Source organism: Nerophis lumbriciformis, linkage group LG29 (genome assembly GCF_033978685.3).
Source record: "Nerophis lumbriciformis linkage group LG29, RoL_Nlum_v2.1, whole genome shotgun sequence".
In the NCBI taxonomy this organism is placed as follows: Eukaryota; Metazoa; Chordata; class Actinopteri; order Syngnathiformes; family Syngnathidae; genus Nerophis; species Nerophis lumbriciformis.
In genome coordinates this window covers 5607501-5629937 of record NC_084576.2, presented here as the reverse complement: position 1 = coordinate 5629937, position 22437 = coordinate 5607501, and the positions used below count along the sequence as shown (strand labels likewise).

Here is a 22437-nt window from a genome sequence, read left to right as displayed (position 1 = left end):
AATGAGCCATGGCGGGCCCTAATAAAACAGTTTTCTAAACTGGACTTTCAATCGAAGCAGGAGGTAATAATTAAAGGAAGATCTCCATCGAGACAGAGAGACTTTTAAAACTGAAGAAAGATAAGGAAGACTTCTATAAACAACTTATCGATGCTTTTGTTCAAAAGGAGCGGCGCATGGACTTCATTTATAAGTAAAGGTAAGACCATAATAAAAATGTTTTGATTAAATGTGCTTTTTTGTGTGCTACAGTTTGTATGTGTAAAATTAAGTTAAAGTACCAATGATTGTCACACACACACTAGGTGTGGTGAAATTTGTCCTCTGCATTTGACCCCATCCCCTTGATCACCCCCTGGGAGGTGAGGGGAGCAGTGGGCAGCAGCGGCACCGCGCCCGGGAATCATTTTTGGTGATTCAACCCCCAATTCCAACCCTTGATGCTGAGTGCCAAGCAGGGAAGAATGCTGGTATGAGCTTTTAAACATAACCCGTTAACTGCTGCCAATCAAATGGTGAATAAGATACTCTTTAGGGTTCATATGTTTGTAAATCTGACTGTGATGAAGTCAGTGCCTCACCAGCCATCAACCTCACCGCACGTCACTGATACACATACAGGTAAAAGCCAGTAAATTAGAATATTTTGAAAAACTTGATTTATTTCAGTAATTGCATTCAAAAGGTGTAACTTGTACATTATATTTATTCATTGCACACAGACTGATGCATTCAAATGTTTATTTCATTTAATTTTGATGATTTGAAGTGGCAACAAATGAAAATCCAAAATTCCGTGTATCACAAAATTAGAATATTACTTAAGGCTAATACAAAAAAGGGATTTTTAGAAATGTTGGCCAACTGAAAAGTATGAAAATGAAAAATATGAGCATGTACAATACTCAATACTTGGTTGGAGCTCCTTTTGCCTCAATTACTGCGTTAATGCGGCGTGGCATGTAGTCGATGAGTTTCTGGCACTGCTCAGGTGTTAAGAGAGCCCAGGTTGCTCTGATAGTGGCCTTCAACTCTTCTGCGTTTTTGGGTCTGGCATTCTGCATCTTCCTTTTCACAATACCCCACAGATTTTCTATGGGGCTAAGGTCAGGGGAGTTGGCGGGCCAATTTAGAACAGAAATACCATGGTCCGTAAACCAGGCACGGGTAGATTTTGCGCTGTGTGCAGGCGCCAAGTCCTGTTGGAACTTGAAATCTCCATCTCCATAGAGCAGGTCAGCAGCAGGAAGCATGAAGTGCTCTAAAACTTGCTGGTAGACGGCTGCGTTGACCCTGGATCTCAAGAAACAGAGTGGACCGACACCAGCAGATGACATGGCACCCCAAACCATCACCCAACCATGCAAATTTTGCATTTCCTTTGGAAATCGAGGTCCCAGAGTCTGGAGGAAGACAGGAGAGGCACAGGATCCACGTTGCCTGAAGTCTAGTGTAAAGTTTCCACCATCAGTGATGGTTTGGGGTGCCATGTCATCTGCTGGTGTCGGTCCACTCTGTTTCCTGAGATCCAGGGTCAACGCAGCCGTCTACCAGCAAGTTTTAGAGCACTTCATGCTTCCTGCTGCTGACCTGCTCTATGGAGATGGAGATTTCAAGTTCCAACAGGACTTGGCGCCTGCACACAGCGCAAAATCTACCCGTGCCTGGTTTACGGACCATGGTATTTCTGTTCTAAATTGGCCCGCCAACTCCCCTGACCTTAGCCCCATAGAAAATCTGTGGGGTATTGTGGATTTGTTGCCACTTCAAATCATCAAAATTAAATGAAATAAACATTTGAATGCATCAGTCTGTGTGCAATGAATAAATATAATGTACAAGTTACACCTTTTGAATGCAATTACTGAAATAAATCAAGTTTTTCAAAATATTCTAATTTACTGGCTTTTACCTGTATATGTATATGTATGTCATTTATAGAATCACTTTTTTCATCATTGCTAATCAAGAAAACGTTTTGTTTTGTACATTAGAGCTTTATTGAGTGAAAGTGTCAAACACAAGAATAAATACACTTTGGAGAAGAACATTGATGATTTCTTTCTTTAAAATGATTCGTCCTTTCCTCGGTAATCGAATGTTGCTTTGTCGGTTGTCGTGGCAACCTACGCAAAGCATTTGCCCGACAGAAACACACAAGTGGTGTAAAAAGGGACGTTTGGTCCCAAAAAGGATGAGCGTGTTGCGTTGTTGCTCCGACACGTTCTTCTTCTTGTCTTTATGTCGGGGGGGGGGAAAAGGACCCGTGCGACACTTTTGTGGCGTTGGTTTGTGCGAGCAGAGTTGTGCTTCTGCCGTGCGACACAAGGCGGACTGGGGTGTGTTTGTGAGGAGCAGGAGGAGGCGTGAACACGTGAACTTTGAACCCGTGAGGAACACAAACAGTACTTGACAGCAAACCACGTGGAAACGCCGCCTCAGTCCCGCCCCCTGGTGGTCACAATGACGACTCACATCAATGATCTTCGGTCACGACAAAGGAAGGTTCAATAATCGATAAAACTCTGGCAACAAAGTTAGTCATCTCCGACACTTCGGAAGCGGGAAATGGGGCGCCGCGCTTCCTGATCTGTTGGGCGCACCAAAAAGTGCCGAGTCATGATTCACCAAAGACAAAAAAAAAAAAAGACAAAGCGTGGAAACTTGACCCCGCCCACTTTCACGTCCCACCCCCCCAAGTTGTCCATCAGCGACGGCTGGCATGAGCGACCCCCCCCTAGTGGCCGTAGAGGAGCGTCGTCATCATCATCATCATCATCATCATCATCATCAGCAGGCGGGGTGAAGAAGAGCAGGGGCGCCCGCATGAGCGATCCGAGAGTTTGGGGGAGGGGAGAGTGGAGTCTCCATCGTCACCCCACAATCTGTTGTCCTTGACCTGGAACCAGTAAAGGGCAAAGGTCATGTTAGCTTCAAATTGCGTATCTTCAGTCAATACAGAAAATCACTTTTCTTTTGATTTTGGGAAACAGATTCAGTAGAAGCATTTAAGTCCCATCTTAAAACTCATTTGTATACTCTAGCCTTTAAATAGCCCCCCTGTTAGACCAGTTGATCTGCCGTTTCTTTTCTTTTCTCCTCTGCTCCCCTTTTCCTTGAGGGGGGGGGCACAGGTCCGGTGGCCATGGATGAAGTGCTGGCTGTCCAGAGTCGGGACCCGGGGTGGACCGCTCGCCTGTGCATCGGCTGGGAACATCTCTACGCTGCTGACCCGTCTCCGCTCGGGATGGTGTCCTGCTGGCCCCACTATGGACTGGACTCTTACTATTATGTTGGATCCACTATGGACTGGACTCTCACAATATTATGTCAGACCCACTCGACATCCATTGCTTTCGGTCTCCCCTAGAGGGGGGGGGGGGTTACCCACATATGCGGTCCTCTCCAAGGTTTCTCATAGTCATTCACATCGACGTCCCACTGGGGTGAGTTTTTCCTTGCCCGTATGTGGGCTTTGTACCGAGGATGTCGTTGTGGCTTGTGCAGCCCTTTGAGACACTTGTGATTTAGGGCTATATAAATAAAGATTGATTGATTGATTTTCAATTTTTTTTTTAAATTTAAAACTTTTTTCTTTGGCAAATTTAATGTAAACTGTTTAATAAAAAAAAATAGATAAGTTGTCTTTTTTTTTTTCAGTTTAAAGTTAAAGTACCAATGATTGTCACACACACACTAGGTGTGGTGAAATTTGTCCTCTGCATTTGACCCATCCCCTTGTTCACCCCCTGGGAGGTGAGGGGAGCAGTGGGCAGCAGCGGTGGCCGCGCCCGGGAATCATTGTTGGTGATTTAACCGCCAATTCCAACCCTTGATGCTGAGTGCCAAGCAGGGAGGTAATGGCTCCCATTTTTATAGTCTTTGGTATGACTCGGCCGGGGTTTGAACTCACGACCTACCGTTCTCAGGGCGGACACTCTAACCACTAGGCCACTGAGCAGGTTTCTCTTGCGCAACAGAGAAAAATTATATTGAAATAAAACAAATAACATACTACCCCGCTTTAGATGGGGTTCAATATCTTAAAAGTTTTTTTTTGTTGCAATTCTAAGTTTGACCGTAGCGTCAGTTGCTATGTAGAGTGGCGCTTTCCATCATTTCCATCATTTTTTTTTTAAACAAAACCATACATTTTTAAGTTTGTTTCTTTGCAATTTAAAAAAATAAACAATTATAATATGGATGTGATTAAAAAACTAGTTCCCACTGTGGATTCCTGTGGATGAAAATCATATTTTCTTCTTAAAAAGAAGAGTTTTAAATTCCATGAGAACATTTGTGCATGATTGCCACATAATCATTTATTTGGTTCATTTCTACAAAAATAAATATTTCTATTATTATTTTTGTATTTATTTTCAAAACCAACTATTTTTTTTCTGGGCCTCTGAATGTTGGGTCCAAATGAGAATCGATCCTAATCGTTAAGCATTGTTAAGCAGAATCTAAGATGCAATAATTATTGTAAAAAATGTTATCGATTCCCATTCCTAAATTTAAGTTTTTCAAGCTTTTTAAAGATTTGTTTTTCTTTTTAATGAAAATAAAATCGAGGGGGGAAATCTAATAGTTGTTTCTAAAAAAATATAAAAAAATTATATATACAGGTAAAAGCCAGTAAATTAGAATATTTTGAAAAACTTGATTTATTTCAGTAATTGCATTCAAAAGGTGTAACTTGTACATTATATTTATTCATTGCACACAGACTGATGCATTCAAATGTTTATTTCATTTAATTTTGATGATTTGAAGTGGCAACAAATGAAAATCCAAAATTCCGTGTCACAAAATTAGAATATTACTTAAGGCTAATACAAAAAAGGGATTTTTAGAAATGTTGGCTAACTGAAAAGTATGAAAATGAAAAATATGAGCATGTACAATACTCAATACTTGGTTGGAGCTCCTTTTGCCTCAATTACTGCGTTAATGCGGCGTGGCATGGAGTCGATGAGTTTCTGGCACTGCTCAGGTGTTATGAGAGCCCAGGTTGCTCTGATAGTGGCCTTCAACTCTTCTGCGTTTTTGGGTCTGGCATTCTGCATCTTCCTTTTCACAATACCCCCACAGGGGAGTTGGCGGGCCAATTTAGAACAGAAATACCATGGTCCGTAAACCAGGCACGGGTAGATTTTGCGCTGTGTGCAGGCGCCAAGTCCTGTTGGAACTTGAAATCTCCATCTCCATAGAGCAGGTCAGCAGCAGGAAGCATGAAGTGCTCTAAAACTTGCTGGTAGACGGCTGCGTTGACCCTGGATCTCAGGAAACAGAGTGGACCGACACCAGCAGATGACATGGCACCCCAAACCATCACTGATGGTGGAAACTTTACACTAGACTTCAGGCAACGTGGATCCTGTGCCTCTCCTGTCTTCCTCCAGACTCTGGGACCTCGATTTCCAAAGGAAATGCAAAATTTGCATGGTTGGGTGATGGTTTGGGGTGCCATGTCATCTGCTGGTGTCGGTCCACTCTGTTTCCTGAGATCCAGGGTCAACGCAGCCGTCTACCAGCAAGTTTTAGAGCACTTCATGCTTCCTGCTGCTGACCTGCTCTATGGAGATGGAGATTTCAAGTTCCAACAGGACTTGGCGCCTGCACACAGCACAAAATCTACCCGTGCCTGGTTTACGGACCATGGTATTTCTGTTCTAAATTGGCCCGCCAACTCCCCTGACCTTAGCCCCATAGAAAATCTGTGGGGTATTGTGAAAAGGAAGATGCAGAATGCCAGACCCAAAAACGCAGAAGAGTTGAAGGCCACTATCAGAGCAACCTGGGCTCTCATAACACCTGAGCAGTGCCAGAAACTCATCGACTCCATGCCACGCCGCATTAACGCAGTAATTGAGGCAAAAGGAGCTCCAACCAAGTATTGAGTATTGTACATGCTCATATTTTTCATTTTCATACTTTTCAGTTGGCCAACATTTCTAAAAATCCCTTTTTTGTATTAGCCTTAAGTAATATTCTAATTTTGTGACACACGGAATTTTGGATTTTCATTTGTTGCCACTTCAAATCATCAAAATTAAATGAAATAAACATTTGAATGCATCAGTCTGTGTGCAATGAATAAATATAATGTACAAGTTACACCTTTTGAATGCAATTACTGAAATAAATCAAGTTTTTCAAAATATTCTAATTTACTGGCTTTTACCTGTATATGTTTCGACTTCAACATTTTCTTAACATTTTGAGTTTCTAATTAATGTAAAATTTTGTAAGAAAAAACAAAAATTTTTTCGAAGTTTTTCAAAAGTTAAAATTGTATTTTCCCCCTTAAATTTAGTTTTAAAATGTTATTTTTAATTAAAACATTTCTTTTGTGCATCTATTTTACGAAAAACTGAACGTGGGGAAAAAAGATTTTCAGAGATTTTTTTTTTAGTTTATTTTCAATAAAAAAAAATCTAAACAAATTAGAGTTCAGAAAAGTGTAACCCTTTGTAGTTTTGCAGCGTCTACAAAAGGTTTGCATTAAAACGCGTGCAAAGCTGAGCTACTGAGCTCGTGCGTCGAAGATTGCGTCTCTTAAATGAGCAAACTGAGGAATACAATCCGTCCAGCGAGGAAGAGATGCAAATATAACTATTCAGCGATGTGATTTCTCAAGACTGAAACTGTTCTGAAGCCACTGTTTTGTTTCTATATTCGACATGTTTAGAAAGCACGTGCAAACTGGCACAGTCACGCACAAATGTGATGCGCGAAAGAAAGATGATTAAGAGAATATTCTGTCTGTCGGAGGCGTCAGAAATGCAAATATTACAAGTATCGTCGGTTCAGCAATATCTTTTTCTAATTTTATAGCTGCTGAATGACCTTTGTTTGGGTGTTTCTTAGCATTTTTTTGTTTTTTTAATGGCGTTAATTTTTTCAGTAGGAGACGTATTATTGAAAAACATGCATTTTTATGCCTCCTTGCATGCATTTCTGGAACATTCTGCCCATGACTGTGGAGGGAAATGAGTGTCTCCATGACGACAGCCGGAGTACAAATAGGACACACAGTCTTAGTAGATCGCCCAGGACACGCCACTGATTCTACGTGCGACTTTATAGTTTACGCACGCTATTTAGCACTTACTATTTGTAGTAGATCGGGCCCTGAATGTACACTATTAAGTACAGTGGGAAAATGTTGGGATTTTCTTATAAAAAGTAAAAGAAGAAAGCTGAAATGGTTTGGTGACCCAGCTAGTGGTGAATAAATATTGATGGATCCAGGATTTTACAATTTTAATAAGATCGTTTGAAGTCCATGTGAGAAATGTTTGTTGTGAAACTAGTTTAGCCTTCTAAAAACGAGGCAATTTGTGCTATGAGGCGTGAGAAGGATTTCAGGCACAAATTGGGAGACTTTCCTGTGCACTAAGTAACCGTCCTCATTCTTTAAATTTAATCCACTTAAGTTTTTTAATCTTGGAGGCGGCCTTAAAAAAAAGCATAAATTGTTACTTTGAGCATCTGCTCGTTATTCAAACATCTTTGGAAGAGCTTGTTTTGTTAAAATGTGATGAGGAGACTATTAAAAAAAAAAAAAAAAAAGGCTCACTTGAGTTGGTATCTGTGCTCTCAGGATGTTCTGCTCTGTTTCCATGGAAACGCCCGGGGCGGCGCTGGCCCAGGGAGAGTACACGGTCGGGCTGGGAATCCCGGACTGACCACCGCCTGTTTTCACATCCGAGCTGTTGCCAAAAGCCAAGATGGCGTTCTCTGGATGAGGGAGAAGAAGACTTCATTAAGGTTTTGCACATTGGCCTTTTTAATCCATCCATCCATCCATTTTCTACCGCATGTCCTTTTCGGGGTCGCGGGGGGGTGCTGGAGCCTATCTCAGCTGCAATCGGGCGGAAGGCGGGGTACACCCTGGACAAGTCGCCACCTCATCGCAGGGCCAACACAGATAGACAGACAACATTCACACTCACATTCACACACTAGGGACCATTTAGTGTTGTCAATCAACCAATCAAATCAAATCAAATCAAATCAACTTTATTTATAGAGCACATTTAAAATTTACCACAGGGGTAGCCAAAGTGCTGTACAATGAGCAGGTTAAAAGATAAAACGAGTACCGAGCAAACACAACACAACACAAACAGAACACGATAAAAAATAAATAATTAAAATAGAATTAATAAAAACATAAAAACATAAAAACAGGATCACAGCAGGTGTATTAAGGGGCGCCATTGCAGGATGGATATCACTCAGTGTTAAAAGCCATGGAATAAAAGTATGTTTTTAAGAGAGATTTAAAAACAGGAAGAGAGGAGGCTTGTCTAACACTCAGGGGTAGGTCGTTCCAGAGCTTGGGAGCAGCAACGGCGAAAGCTCTGTCACCTCTAAGCTTCAGCCTTGTGTCAGGGACCGTCAACAGCAGCTGATCGGCTGATCTTAAGGATCGGGTGGGGCAGTAAGGCTGAAGGAGGTCGGAGAGATAGGTTGGCGCGAGGTTGTTTAGACATTTAAAAACAAATAAAAGGAGTTTAAAATGTATTCGGTAACGCACAGGGAGCCAGTGAAGGGACGCTAAAATAGGGGTGATGTGCTCACGTCTGCGGGTCTGTGTTAGCAGACGAGCAGCAGAGTTCTGCACGAGCTGCAGGCGGGCGAGGGAGGCCTGGCTAATGCCAACATACAGGGCATTACAATAATCAAGACGAGTCGAGATAAAAGCGTGGATTAATTTCTCAAGATCATGTCTTGATAGAAGCGGTTTCACTTTCGCTATTTGGCGTAATTGATAAAAGCTTTTTTGAACGACGCTGCTGATTTGTTTTTCGAATTTAAAATCTGAGTCAAACTTTACCCCCAGGTTTGTGACACAGTCGCTGAGATACGGGGTCAGAGTGCCGAGGTCAACGTTGGGGGAGGGAGAGCGACTTGGACCGAACAACATAACTTCTGTTTTATCTTCATTTAGGCTCAGGAAGTTAGCTGAAAGCCAGACTTTGATGTCGTGCAGGCAGTCAATAAGACGTTGAACCGTGTTATTTTGTGCCATGGGAAAATAAATCTGGCAATCATCGGCATAAAAATGAAATGCAATACTGTACTTCCTAAAAATAGAACCAAGGGGGAGAAGGTAAAGCGCAAATAAAATTGGGGCAAGGATTGAGCCCTGGGGGACCCCATGTGGTAAAGGAGCTGTGGACGACATAAAACTGTCTACTTTTACACAAAAACTCCTGTCGGTTAGGTACGACCGGAACCAGTTGAGGGCGGCGCCCTTAATGCCCCAATCCCCAGGTGCATGTCTTTGGAGGTGGGAGGAAGCCGGAGTACCCGGAGGGAACCCACGCAGTCACGGGGAGAACATGCAAACTCCACACAGAAAGATTCCGAGCGCAGGATAGAACTCAGGACCTTCGTTTTGTGAGGCAGACGCACTAACCCCTCTTCCACTGTGCTGCCCGGCCTTTTTAATGTATAATGTTATGTTATAGATTATATTATTATATGATGTTATGTTGTTATTTTATAATGTTATTTCATGTTATTATATTATATTATTATATGTTATGTTATTTTATTATATTATTATATGATGTTATGTTGTTATATTATAATGTTATTATATTAATTATACTAATGACTCATATTCGGTACTATACCGCCTCTGAAAAGTACCGGTCTATCTAGTCAATACTACTATGATAACGTCGATATTTTTTGGCATCACAAAAAATGTATATGATGTTTATAAAGTCAGGGAATATGTCCCTGGACACATGAGGACTTTGAATATGACCAATGTATGATCCTGTAACTACTTGGTATCGGATCGATACCTAAATGTGTGGTATCATCCAAAACTAATGTGAAGTATCAAACAACAGAAGAATAAGTGATTATTACAATTTAACAGAAGTGTAGATAGAACATGTTGAAACAGAAAACAAGCAGATATTAACAGAAAATTAACAAGTAGATTAATAATCCATTTTTACAGTTTGTCCTTAATAATGTTGACAAAATAATGACACAATAATTAGGAGTCTTTGTTTGTTTACTTACTACTAAAAGACAAGTTGTCTAGTATGTTCACTATCTTTTTAAGGACAAACTTGTAATAATAAACATATGTTTAATGTACCCTAAGTTTTTTTATTCAAATAAAGTCAATAAAACAATTTTTTGTGGTCCCCTTTAGTTAGAAAAGTACCGAAAAGTATATTTGGTATCGGTACCGGTACCAAAATATTGATATTGGGACATATATAATGTTATCTCATGTTATTATATTATATTATATGATGTTATGTTGTTATATTATGTTATTTCATGTTATTGTACGATGTTATGTTGTTATATTATAATGCTATTTCATGTTATTAAATTATGTTATGTTATATTATAATGCTATTTCATGTATTATATAATATTACGTTATGTTGTTATTATTATAAAGTTATTTCATGTTATTATATTATATTATGTTATGGTGTTATATTATAATGCTATTCTTTTATATTATTATATGATGTTTTGTTGTTATATTATATTGTTATTATATTATTGTTTTATATTATGTTGTTATATTATAAGGTTATTTCATGTTATTATGTTGTTATATTATATTGTTATTTTATGTTATATTACATGATGTTCTTTCATGTATATTATTATATTATGTTATATTATAATGTTATTTCATGTTTTTATACTATATTATTGCATTATGTTATGTTGTTATATAATAATGTTATTTCATGTATTATATTATATTATTATATGACACTGTGTTCTTATATAATAATGTTATTTAATGTTATTACATTATTTTATTATGTTATGTTGTTAACTTGTCCAGGGTGTACCCCGTCTTCCGCCCGAGTGCAGCTGGGATGGGCTCCAGCACTCCCCGCAACCCCGAGAGGGACAAGCGGTGGTAAATGGATGGATGTTATATTATAATGTTATATTATATTATTTGTATTATGTTATGTTGTTATTATAATGTTATGTTGTGTTATTATATTATAATATGATATTATGTTATTATATTATATTATTAGGTTATGTTATATTATTATTTTATGGTGTTACATTATAATGTTACTTCCTGTTATTATATTATGTTATAATGTTAAATTATAATGTTATTACATATTTTATTATGTTATGTTGTTATAATGTTATGTTATTATATTATGATGTTATGCTAGATAATGTTTTTATGTCATGTTATATTAATTATTGAGTGATGTTGTTATATTATGTTCTAGTTACATTACATTAATATATTATACTGTTACGTTGTTATATTATATTGTTTTGTTGTTATATTCATTATATCATTATATACCCGTCTAAAGCGTCACCTTTATCGTTAGTTTCAAAGCCCAATTATTCATATTGCGCTTCACGCAGCCTCTTTATCAACCAGCAGAACCACCACTTTATTTTTTTTACATTCTTTTTCTTCACATCGTTTCTGCTTGTATGCGCTGCGTGTGTGCACGCTGACTCACTCAACTCACTGAACACTATTTGCAACCATTCAAATTAATTTATTGATGATTTTACAGAATTCCTATCAGCTATGTGCACTGACTTTGACAGTTGGGTCAATTACAGGGGACTTGCATCTGTAGCCAATAACTGGCATGCTAAAGACCTCGGTCCAGTTCTTGGACTGTTTGGTCCAACCCCGCACGTACACGAGCCCACCCACAGCGCACTTGCTGTTTTAAACGTGAACGTTTTCGATTTTTGTGTTTACTTCGACCTGTCTGTTCGACCCAAACCTGCATTTGTTCAGAGAAGCTACATAAATAACAACATACCGACTCAGATTGTAAAAATTACTTAGAGTTTGAAAACTCATGATCGGTTGAACTCTCATACATCAATGGGCCTAATTTACTAAGATCCAAATACCACGCGGTCAACAGTTTGTGCAATGTACAAAACCCAAAATCAGTGAAGTTGGTACGTTGTGTAAATGGTAAATAAAAACAGAATACAACTTATATTCAATTGAATAGACTGCAAAGACAAGATACTTAACGTTCGAACTGGAAAACGTTGTTATTTTTTGCAAATATTAGCTCATTTGGAATTTGATGCCTGCAACATGTTTAAAAAAAGTTGGCACAAGTGGCAAAAAAGACAGGAAGTTGAGGAATGCTCATCAAACACTTATTTGGAACATCCCACAGGTGAACAGGCTAATTGGGAACAGGTGGGTGCCATGATTGGGTAGAAAAGCAGCTTCCATGAAATGCTCAGTCATTCACAAACTTTGTCAACAAATGTGTCAACAAATTGTTTTAAACCAACAATTCTCAACCAGCTATTACAAGGAATTTAGGGATTTCACTATCTACGCTCTGTAATATCATCAAAAGGTTCAGAGAATCTGGAGAAATCACTGCACGTGATTTCACAAGCGGCAATGCCCCGTGACCTTGGATCCCTCAGGCGGTACTGCATCAAAAACCGACATCAGTGTGTAAAGGGTATCACCACATGGGCTCAGGAACACTTCAAAAACCCACTGTCAGTAACTACAGTTGGTCGCTACATCTGTAAGTGCAAGTTAAAACTCTACTATGCAAAGCCAAAGCCATTTATCAACAACACCCAGAAACGCTTAATATACACATCATTGTAATATTACTATTTTGATTTTGAATATAAAGTACACATCAAGTACACGTAATGTGGGTCACACCTGAGAGTAATGGCATTTCTCCGTCGCTCGTGTATATTTCATACTATTTGTTCGGCGTAATTCATCCCATCCCCACTATTTAAACAACTTTACACTTTGCACGCGATGCAGAGTGATCATTTTGATATTATAGTCCTCATGGCGTCATCAGCATCTTCTCTTTGACTCACTCAGGCAGACGTTGTCGTGGAACAACGCCAGGAAGTCTCCACACTGCTCCCGCTGGTGGCCGCCGGCACTGCAGGAGCACCATGGTCCCACGTTGGAGGTGGAATTGTCAAGGTAGTTGGGCGTGACTGTGCTTCCTGGAGCAGGGAACACACAGTTTAATAGCACACACACACGCACACACACACACACACACACACACAGTTGAAATGACTTATGCAGCTCCTGTGAACAAAAGTATTGGGACACCCACCGGAAGTGTCAGGTTTAAAAAATGTGGCGTCTGGGGCTTTTACGAGTGTCCCAATACTTTTGTCCAGACAGTGTTTGGCGATGGTTAGAAGGCAACAGAGATTTAAACAGTTTATAGCAAAAAATGACCACCATAATGACCAACATTATGATACAGTAGCGTAGTAGGCATAAGCATTCATTAAAAACAAGACAGAGGTTTTATTTAACACATATATTTAATATTTTCGGCTGCTGTAACATAACACATAGTTTGACCAGTAACACTTTGTTTGCATATTTCATTACCGTATTTTTCGGACTGTAGAGCGCACCGGAATATATAAGCCGCACCCACTAAATTTTAGAACAAAAAAAAAAAAACGTTTTCCATTTATAACCTACATACAGTGGGGCAAAAAAGTATTTAGTCAGCCACCGATTGTGCAAGTTCTCCCACTTAAAATGATGACAGAGGTCTGTAATTTTCATCATAGGTACACTTCAACTGTGAGAGACAGAATGTGAAAAAAAAATCCAGGAATTCACATTGTAGGAATTTTAAAGAATTTATTTGTAAATTATGGTGGAAAATAAGTATTTGGTCACTTCAAACAAGGAAGATCTCTGGCTCTCACAGACCTGTAACTTCTTCTTTAAGAAGCTCTTCTGTCCTCCACTTGTTACCTGTATTAATGGCACCTGTTTGAACTGGTTATCGTATAAAAGACACCTGTCCACAACCTCAAACTCCACTATGGGCAAGACCAAAGAGCTGTCGAAGGACACCAGGAAAATAATTGTAGACCTGCACCAGACTGTGAAGAGTGAATCTACAATAGGCAAGCAGCTTGGTGTGAAAAAATCAACTGTGGGAGCAATTATCAGAAAATGGAAGACATACAAGACCGCTGATAATCTCCCTCGATCTGGGGCTCCACGCAAGATCTCATCCCGTGGGGTCAAAATGATCATGAGAACGGTGAGCAAAAATCCCAGAACCACACATGGGGACCCGGTGAATGACCTGCAGAGAGCTGGGACCAAAGTAACAAAGGTTACCATCAGTAACACACTACGCCGACAGGGATTCAAATCCTGCAGTGCCAGACGTGTGCCCCTGCTTAAGCCAGTGCATGTCCAGGCCCGTCTGAAGTTTGCCAGAGAGCACATGGATGATACAGCAGAGGATTGGGAGAATGTCATGTGGTCAGATGAAACCAAAATAGAACTTTTTGGTATAAACTCAACTCGTCGTGTTTGGAGGAAGAAGAATACTGAGTTGCATCCCAAGAACACCATACCTACTGTGAAGCATGGGGGTGGAAACATCATGCTTTGGGGCTGTTTTTCTGCTAAGGGGACAGGCCGACTGATCCGTGTTAAGGAAAGAATGAACGGGGCCATGTATCGTGAGATTTTCAGCCAAAACCTCCTTCCATCAGTGAGAGCTTTGAAGATGAAACGTGGCTGGGTCTTCCAGCATGACAATGATCCCAAACACACCGCCCGGGCAATGAAGGAGTGGCTCCGTAAGAAGCATTTGAAAGTCCTGGAGTGGCCTAGCCAGTCTCCAGACCTCAACCCCATAGAAAATCTGTGGAGAGAGTTGAAAGTCCGTGTTGCTCGTCGACAGCCCCAAAACATCACTGCTCTCGAGAAGATCTGCATGGAGGAATGGGCCAAAATACCAGCTACTGTGTGTGCAAACCTGGTAAAGACCTATAGTAATCGTTACAAAGTATTGAGTTGAATTTTTGTTATTGACCAAATACTTATTTTCCACCATAATTTACAAATAAATTCTTTAAAAATCCAAATTTTTTTTTCACATTCTGTCTCTCACAGTTGAAGTGTACCTATGATGAAAATTACAGACCTCTGTCATCATTTTAAGTGGGAGAACTTGCACAATTGGTGGCTGACTAAATACTTTTTTGCCCCACTGTATACTATAAGCCGCGGCTATTTATTTGTTGTGAAATTAGATATTCACACAGAAATATTTTGTAAATGTTTATTGACATACCTTAACTGTTTCCAAACCGTGTCTGTAACACGGCAGTAAAACGGCTGATCAAACAAAACAGAAGTTAATAAATCACCCTCAAAACAGCAGTAATGACTTCATGTTGCATCCTTGGACCCGGCGTGTCAGACAGAGCCCTGCTTTCCACTCTCAGTGACTAATTACTTTATGATAGTCACACAACAGTCATGGACCCACTAGCTGCGCAAGCTAGCTCTCCAATCAGCTAATCAGACTCAATAACTCCACGGTGAGGTTTTGGTGAAATGACTGTGGAATTTGTGAAACTGAAACAACACAAAAAGAATGTCGTCGTAAGTTAAAACTAAACGTGTTAGCATAGTAGCTAATGGCAACGACGCTAGCTTCATTACATTACGATAGCACAAACAAATGAAAACACTCCTACAGACATCACCCATGGGACGGTTTAGTAAGTACGAATTGTTTTAGATGTATTGTAAAACTTACAAACGTTGCTTATGGTGATGAGGAATCAATACGAGTAGAACGCTACGGGACAGGACTTCTACTTCCGGTTGAAAGCTTAGTCGAAACAGAACGGCAATACAGCACCTGCAGTGAGCAAACTCATCCAAAAGATGGCGCCGCAGCACAAACAATAACACACCATTTCAGTGTCTTTGTTTGTTTTTTTAACTTATTAAACTTAATGGCCGTCAGCGAAGACAAATCCATAAATGAGCCGCACCGTTTTATAAGCCGCATGGTACAAAGCCAAGGAAAAAAGTAGCGGCTTATACAGGTAAAAGCCAGTAAATTAGAATATTTTGAAAAACTTGATTTATTTCAGTAATTGCATTCAAAAGGTGTAACTTGTACATTATATTTATTCATTGCACACAGACTGATGCATTCAAATGTTTATTTCATTTAATTTTGATGATTTGAAGTGGCAACAAATGAAAATCCAAAATTCCGTGTGTCACAAAATTAGAATATTACTTAAGGCTAATACAAAAAAGGGATTTTTAGAAATGTTGGCCAACTGAAAAGTATGAAAATGAAAAATATGAGCATGTACAATACTCAATACTTGGTTGGAGCTCCTTTTGCCTCAATTACTGCGTTAATGCGGCGTGGCATGGAGTCGATGAGTTTCTGGCACTGCTCAGGTGTTACGAGAGCCCAAGTTGCTCTGATAGTGGCCTTCAACTCTTCTGCGTTTTTGGGTCTGGCATTCTGCATCTTCCTTTTCACAATACCCCACAGATTTTCTATGGGGCTAAGGTCAGGGGAGTTGGCGGGCCAATTTAGAACAGAAATATCATGGTCCGTAAACCAGGCACGGGTAGATTTTGCGCTGTGTGCAGGCGCCAAGTCCTGTTGGAACTTGAAATCTCCATCTCCATAGAGCAGGTCAGCAGCAGGAAGCATGAAGTGCTCTAAAACTTGCTGGTAGACGGCTGCGTTGACCCTGGATCTCAGAAAACAGAGTGGACCGACACCAGCAGATGACATGGCACCCCAAACCATCACTGATGGTGGAAACTTTACACTAGACTTCAGGCAACGTGGATCCTGTGCCTCTCCTGGGGTGCCATGTCATCTGCTGGTGTCGGTCCACTCTGTTTCCTGAGATCCAGGGTCAACGCAGCCGTCTACCAGCAAGTTTTAGAGCACTTCATGCTTCCTGCTGCTGACCTGCTCTATGGAGATGGAGATTTCAAGTTCCAACAGGACTTGGCGCCTGCACACAGCGCAAAATCTACCCGTGCCTGGTTTACGGACCATGGTATTTCTGTTCTAAATTGGCCCGCCAACTCCCCTGACCTTAGCCCCATAGAAAATCTGTGGGGTATTGTGAAAAGGAAGATGCAGAATGCCAGACCCAAAAACGCAGAAGAGTTGAAGGCCACTATCAGAGCAACCTGGGCTCTCATAACACCTGAGCAGTGCCAGAAACTCATCGACTCCATGCCACGCCGCAGTAATTGAGGCAAAAGGAGCTCCAACCAAGTATTGAGTACTGTACATGCTCATATTTTTCATTTTCATACTTTTTTTCATACATTTCTAAAAATCCCTTTTTTGTATTAGCCTTAAGTAATATTCTAATTTTGTGACACACGGAATTTTGGATTTTCATTTGTTGCCACTTCAAATCATCAAAATGAAATGAAATAAACATTTGAATGCATCAGTCTGTGTGCAATGAATAAATATAATGTACAAGTTACACCTTTTAAATGCAATTACTGAAATAAATCAAGTTTTTCAAAATATTCTAATTTACTGGCTTTTACCTGTAGTCCAGAATTTACGGTACCACTATATGGAGCACCACAGTTTGAAAATCCACGGCCTCTACGACACATGGCAGGAAGACACCTGGACTCTAAATGATTCCCAACACGACGTCCGGACTCCACGTGTTCCTCTCGCGTGTGCCGATGCGGCGTCAGCGTCCTCAGCCTCCCTTTCATTCCCCGCTGCAGGGTTTGTGTAGCGATCAGCGAGTACGTCTACATGCTCCACCGAGCTTTGATAAGCGCGAACTTGCTGACAAAAAGCAGTCTGGCTTTCTGGTGGAGTACTTTTTTTTATCTATTACACAGCCTCGCGGCCTGGATCTCTAACGTACTCAAAGGAAGTCAAACAATGTTTGTGTAAAGTGACTGTGGGCCTGGGGGGTGTTCCAGAACAGCTGATCAAACTTACTTTAATCAGTCCCGACTACATTGACTCCGAGTTAAGACCACAATAAAAAGTGAAGATTGTCCGATTTACCACAGAAAAGGCCGTCTTTCTTTACCCATTTAAAAGTATATTAATGTTTATAGTGAATATTAATTTTTTTAGAAGTTAAAATAATACAGTAAAGTAATATTGGACTGCAGCGAGAGATAATTACTATCTGAGTCAAAGTGTAAGTTTCATGCAGTAGTTTATTAAAAAGTGGAGGATTGATACAGAATACGTAATCATTTTGATTTAGGTGCAATCCCACTGGTAAAAAATGCACACCAAGGCAGCTAAAAATTATACATATATATATATATATATATATATATATATATATATATATATATATATATATATATATATATATATATATATATATATGTATGTGTGGGAAAAAAATCACAAGACTATTTCATCTCTACAGGCCTGTTTCATGAGGGGGGGGTACCCTCAATCATCAGGAGATTTTAATGGGAGCATTCGCATACCATGGTTTATATAGGGCACAGAGTGGGTGGGTACAGGCTGGCCTAGGGGCGTGGTGATTGGCTCATGTGTTACCTAGGAGGTGTTTCCGTCTATGGCGGCATGTTGTTACAATTTCGCTGCGCTTGTTGAGGGATGACAGGTCTGGACGGTAAATAATAAACAGTTTCTCTTTCAAGCATAGGTTGCATCTTTTATTACCACTATTGTAAGGTTTGCTGGATGCAAGAATTTGCCATGTTATTGAATATTCAACATTATTGTCTTTGAGGTCCCAAATGTGTTTGCTGAGTTCTGTGGTATTTCGCAGGTTTTTGTTCCTGAAAGAAGCCTTGTGATTGTTCCATCTGGTTTTGAATTCTCCCTCGGTTAATCCTACATATGTGTCGGATGTGTTAATGTCCTTGCGTATTACCTTAGATTGGTAGACAACTGATGTTTGTAAGCACCCCCCGTTGAGAGGGCAATCAGGTTTCTTTCGACAGTTACAGCCTTTGGAGTCGCTCTGTCTGGGGGCCGACGGCTCATTTGCAATTGTTTTGTTGTGGTTTGAGATGATTTGTCGTATATTGTTCATGCACCTCATACACATAATATATATATATATATATATATATATATATATATACATATATATTTATATATATACACACATAATATACACACACACACATATATATGTGTGTTTGCGTGTGTATATACAAATGTGTATATACGTAAATATATGTTAATGTACATATATGTATATTATATATATATATATATATATATATATATATCTATATATATATATATATATATATATATATATATATATATATATATATATATATATATATCCATCCATCCATTCATTTTCTACCGCTTATTTATATATGTATATATATATATATATATATATATATATATATATATATATATATATATATATATATATATATATATATATATATATATATATATATATATATATATATACGTACATACATACAATATATTTACATACATACTATATACATATATATATATATATATATATATATATATATATATATATATATATATATATATATATACATACACGTACATACATACATATATATATATACATACATACATATATCCATACAAATATATACATATACATATAAAGTACGGACCAAAAGTTTGAACACACCTTCTCATTCAATGTGTTTTCTTTATTTTCATGACTATTTACATTGTAGATTGTCACTGAAGGCATGAAAACTATGAATGAACACATGTGGAGTTATGTACTTAACAAAAAAAAAGGTGAAATAACTGAAAACATGTTTTATATTCTAGTTTCTTCAAAATAGCCACCCTTTGCTCTGATTACTGCTTTGCACACTTTTGGCATTCTCTGGATGAGCTTCAAAAGGTAGTCACCTGAAACGGTTTTCACTTCACAGGTGTGCTTGAAGCTCATCGAGAGAATGCCAAGAGTGTGCAAAGCAGCAATCAGACCTTCAACATTTCTCGACCGATTTGAAAAATACCAGCACCGACCAGATTCCCAAATTTCCAAATTTAAATGAAATCCCCATTAAAAAGAATGGAACATTTTTCAAAGTTCCACAACTCACACATTTTGTATCTAAATCAAACCGTTCAAACTCCACAATATTCAGCCTGTTCAGGAATTGTGTGCCATTTTACAACAATTATAAAAAAAAAATCCTGGGTTTCTTAGATTTCCCAGGTTTTAGGGACATTTTTACCCATTCAAAATTAATTATCAATTTTTTAAAATGAATTATCCATTTTTCAAACATCCACAATTCCCACATTTTTCAACCGATTCAAACAATTCCACCTTCAACACCTTCAATTCATCCTGGAAATCCAAACAACCATTTTTCCACGTTCAACACATTTCCAGCAATTCCTGTTTTTGCCTCACTTTCTAACCTTGTTTCAAACCTTTTTTAGTACCTTTCACATTTTTCAACCCATTTCAACCTGTCAAAACATTCCTCTTAGCCGGGACAAAAAAAACAAGTTGGTTTAAGAACTTGAAAAATTCCCAGTTTTCCTGAAATTCCGTAGTAATTTAATTTCAATGAAAAAACGGAAACTGACTTGAACATTTCTTGACCGATTTCAACAATTTCAACACCGACCAATTCAGCTCATTCAGCACATTCATGCTCCTAATCAATTTCCAGGAAGTTCCCATTGAAAGCTTTCCCAAGTTCCAAACCAAAGTCCGTTTTTCCTGGAAATTCAAACTCTTCAACATTCAAACTATTCTTACATTCATACTACATTCTGTCAGCATTTCAGTTCAACTTCAGCATTGGAGCATTCACACGCAATTCCTTCAGGAATTGCCTCATCTACAAACCCCAAAAACCAGTGAAGGTTAGCACGTTGTGTAAAATGGTAAATAAAAACAGAATACAATGATTTGCTAATCCCTTTCAACTTATATTTAATTGAATAGACTGCAAAGACAAGATATTTAATGTTTGAACTGAGAAACTTCTTTTTTTTGTTGCAAACAATCATTAACTTAGAATTTAATGGCAGCAACACATTGCAAAAAGTTGTCACAGGGGCATTTTTTTTTTTTACCACTGTGTTACATGGCCTTTCCTTTTAACAACACTCAGTAACATTTGGGAACAAAGAAGACCAATTTTTGAAGCTTTTCAGGTGGAATTATTTCCCATTTCTGCTTGATGTACAGTTTAAGTTGTTCAACAGTGGTATTTTAGGCTTCATAATGCTCCACACATTTTCAATGGGAGACAGGTCTGGACTACATGCAGGCCAGTCTAGTACCCGCACTCTTTTACTATGAAGCCATACTGTTGTAACACGTGGCTTAGCATTGTCTTGCTGAAATAAGCAGGGGCGTCCATGGTAACGTTGCTTGGATGGCAAAAAATGTTGCTCCAAAACCTGTATGTACCTTTCAGCATTGCCCAATATCATCGCTTAAATTCAGTGATTTCTCCAGATTCTCTGGACCGTAGATGGTGAAATCCCTAAATTCCTTTCAATAGCTCGTTGAGAAGTGTTGTTCTTAAACTATTGGACAACTTGTTGACGCATTTGTTGACAAAGTTGTGACCCTCGCCTCATACTTGTTGGTGAATGACTGAGCATTTCATGGAAGCTGCTTTTATACCCAATCATGGCACCCACCTGTTTCCCAATTAGCTTGTTCACCTGTGGGATGTTCCAAATAAGTGTTTGATGAGCATTCCTCAACTTTGTCAGTCTTTTTTGCCACTTGTGCCAGCTTTTTTGAAAATTCCAAATGAGCTAATATTTGCAAAAAATAAAGTTTACCAGTTCGATCATTAAATATCTTGTCTTTGCAGTCTATTCAATTGAATATAAGTTGAAAAGGATTTGCAAATCATTGTATTCTGTTTTTATTTACCATTTACTCACTGGTTTTGAGTTTTGTAGTTGCACACTGATATTCTAAGAAACACCAAAGGCAACTCTTATTGAAGTAGATATTCAACACTGCAGTTGTTCGTAAAACAAAAAGGTCGTAATCATAGACAGATCCGCAAATGGTCAAGTCGTGGAGGATGACGGTTCACCCCCCGAGTGACATTGTGGTCTTCTATCTCGGTGTGTTCCTTACCGATCAGGCCGGTGTAGGCCAGCAGACACGCGCCATGGTTCTCCTGCTTGCAGCCGCTGGCGCTCTGCTCCCAGGGCTGGCAGTCGTACTGGAACTGGGCCCAGCGAGACCTGGAGAAACGTGTTTTTTCGTGAAACACAATTGATATCTCTGATGACGTCTCACACGGATCAAAACTCCAGGAGGACAGTGCGATAACAGCAACACCCGATATTTATGATATACATTTTTAACACTGTCATTGTAGCGTGATGATGATGCATGTTGACATTTAACACAAAGGCGTCCGCAACGAACTAGCATTCTCGCCAGTGGCTAACGCCCCTGCACAGTGCAAAGCCACTTTTAAGTCCGTTTATTTGGCTTAATGAAGGCAAAGAACGCTAAGTTCCATAATGATTGGAAGACATAATACTATCCTCATACTACAGAGCGTATGTTGATATGCTAACTAATTGCGGATTGATGCTG

General features: G+C 39.1%; 1 protein-coding gene across 1 annotated transcript in view; it reads right to left on the bottom strand.

The window, feature by feature from the left end:
* Window positions 1-2435: 2435 nt before the first annotated feature.
* The window catches only part of gfra4a (GDNF family receptor alpha 4a), a 417079-nt gene continuing 397077 nt past the window's right edge, over window positions 2436-22437 (bottom strand). Inside the window, exons 5-8 of the mRNA XM_061925146.1 lie at window positions 21967-22076; window positions 12889-13023; window positions 7586-7746; window positions 2436-2899 (exon numbers count right to left, since the gene is read on the bottom strand). Of these exons, the coding sequence (XP_061781130.1) occupies window positions 2738-2899; window positions 7586-7746; window positions 12889-13023; window positions 21967-22076 (568 nt within the window). The 3' untranslated portion in view covers window positions 2436-2737. The remainder of the gene's footprint in view (window positions 2900-7585; window positions 7747-12888; window positions 13024-21966; window positions 22077-22437) is intronic.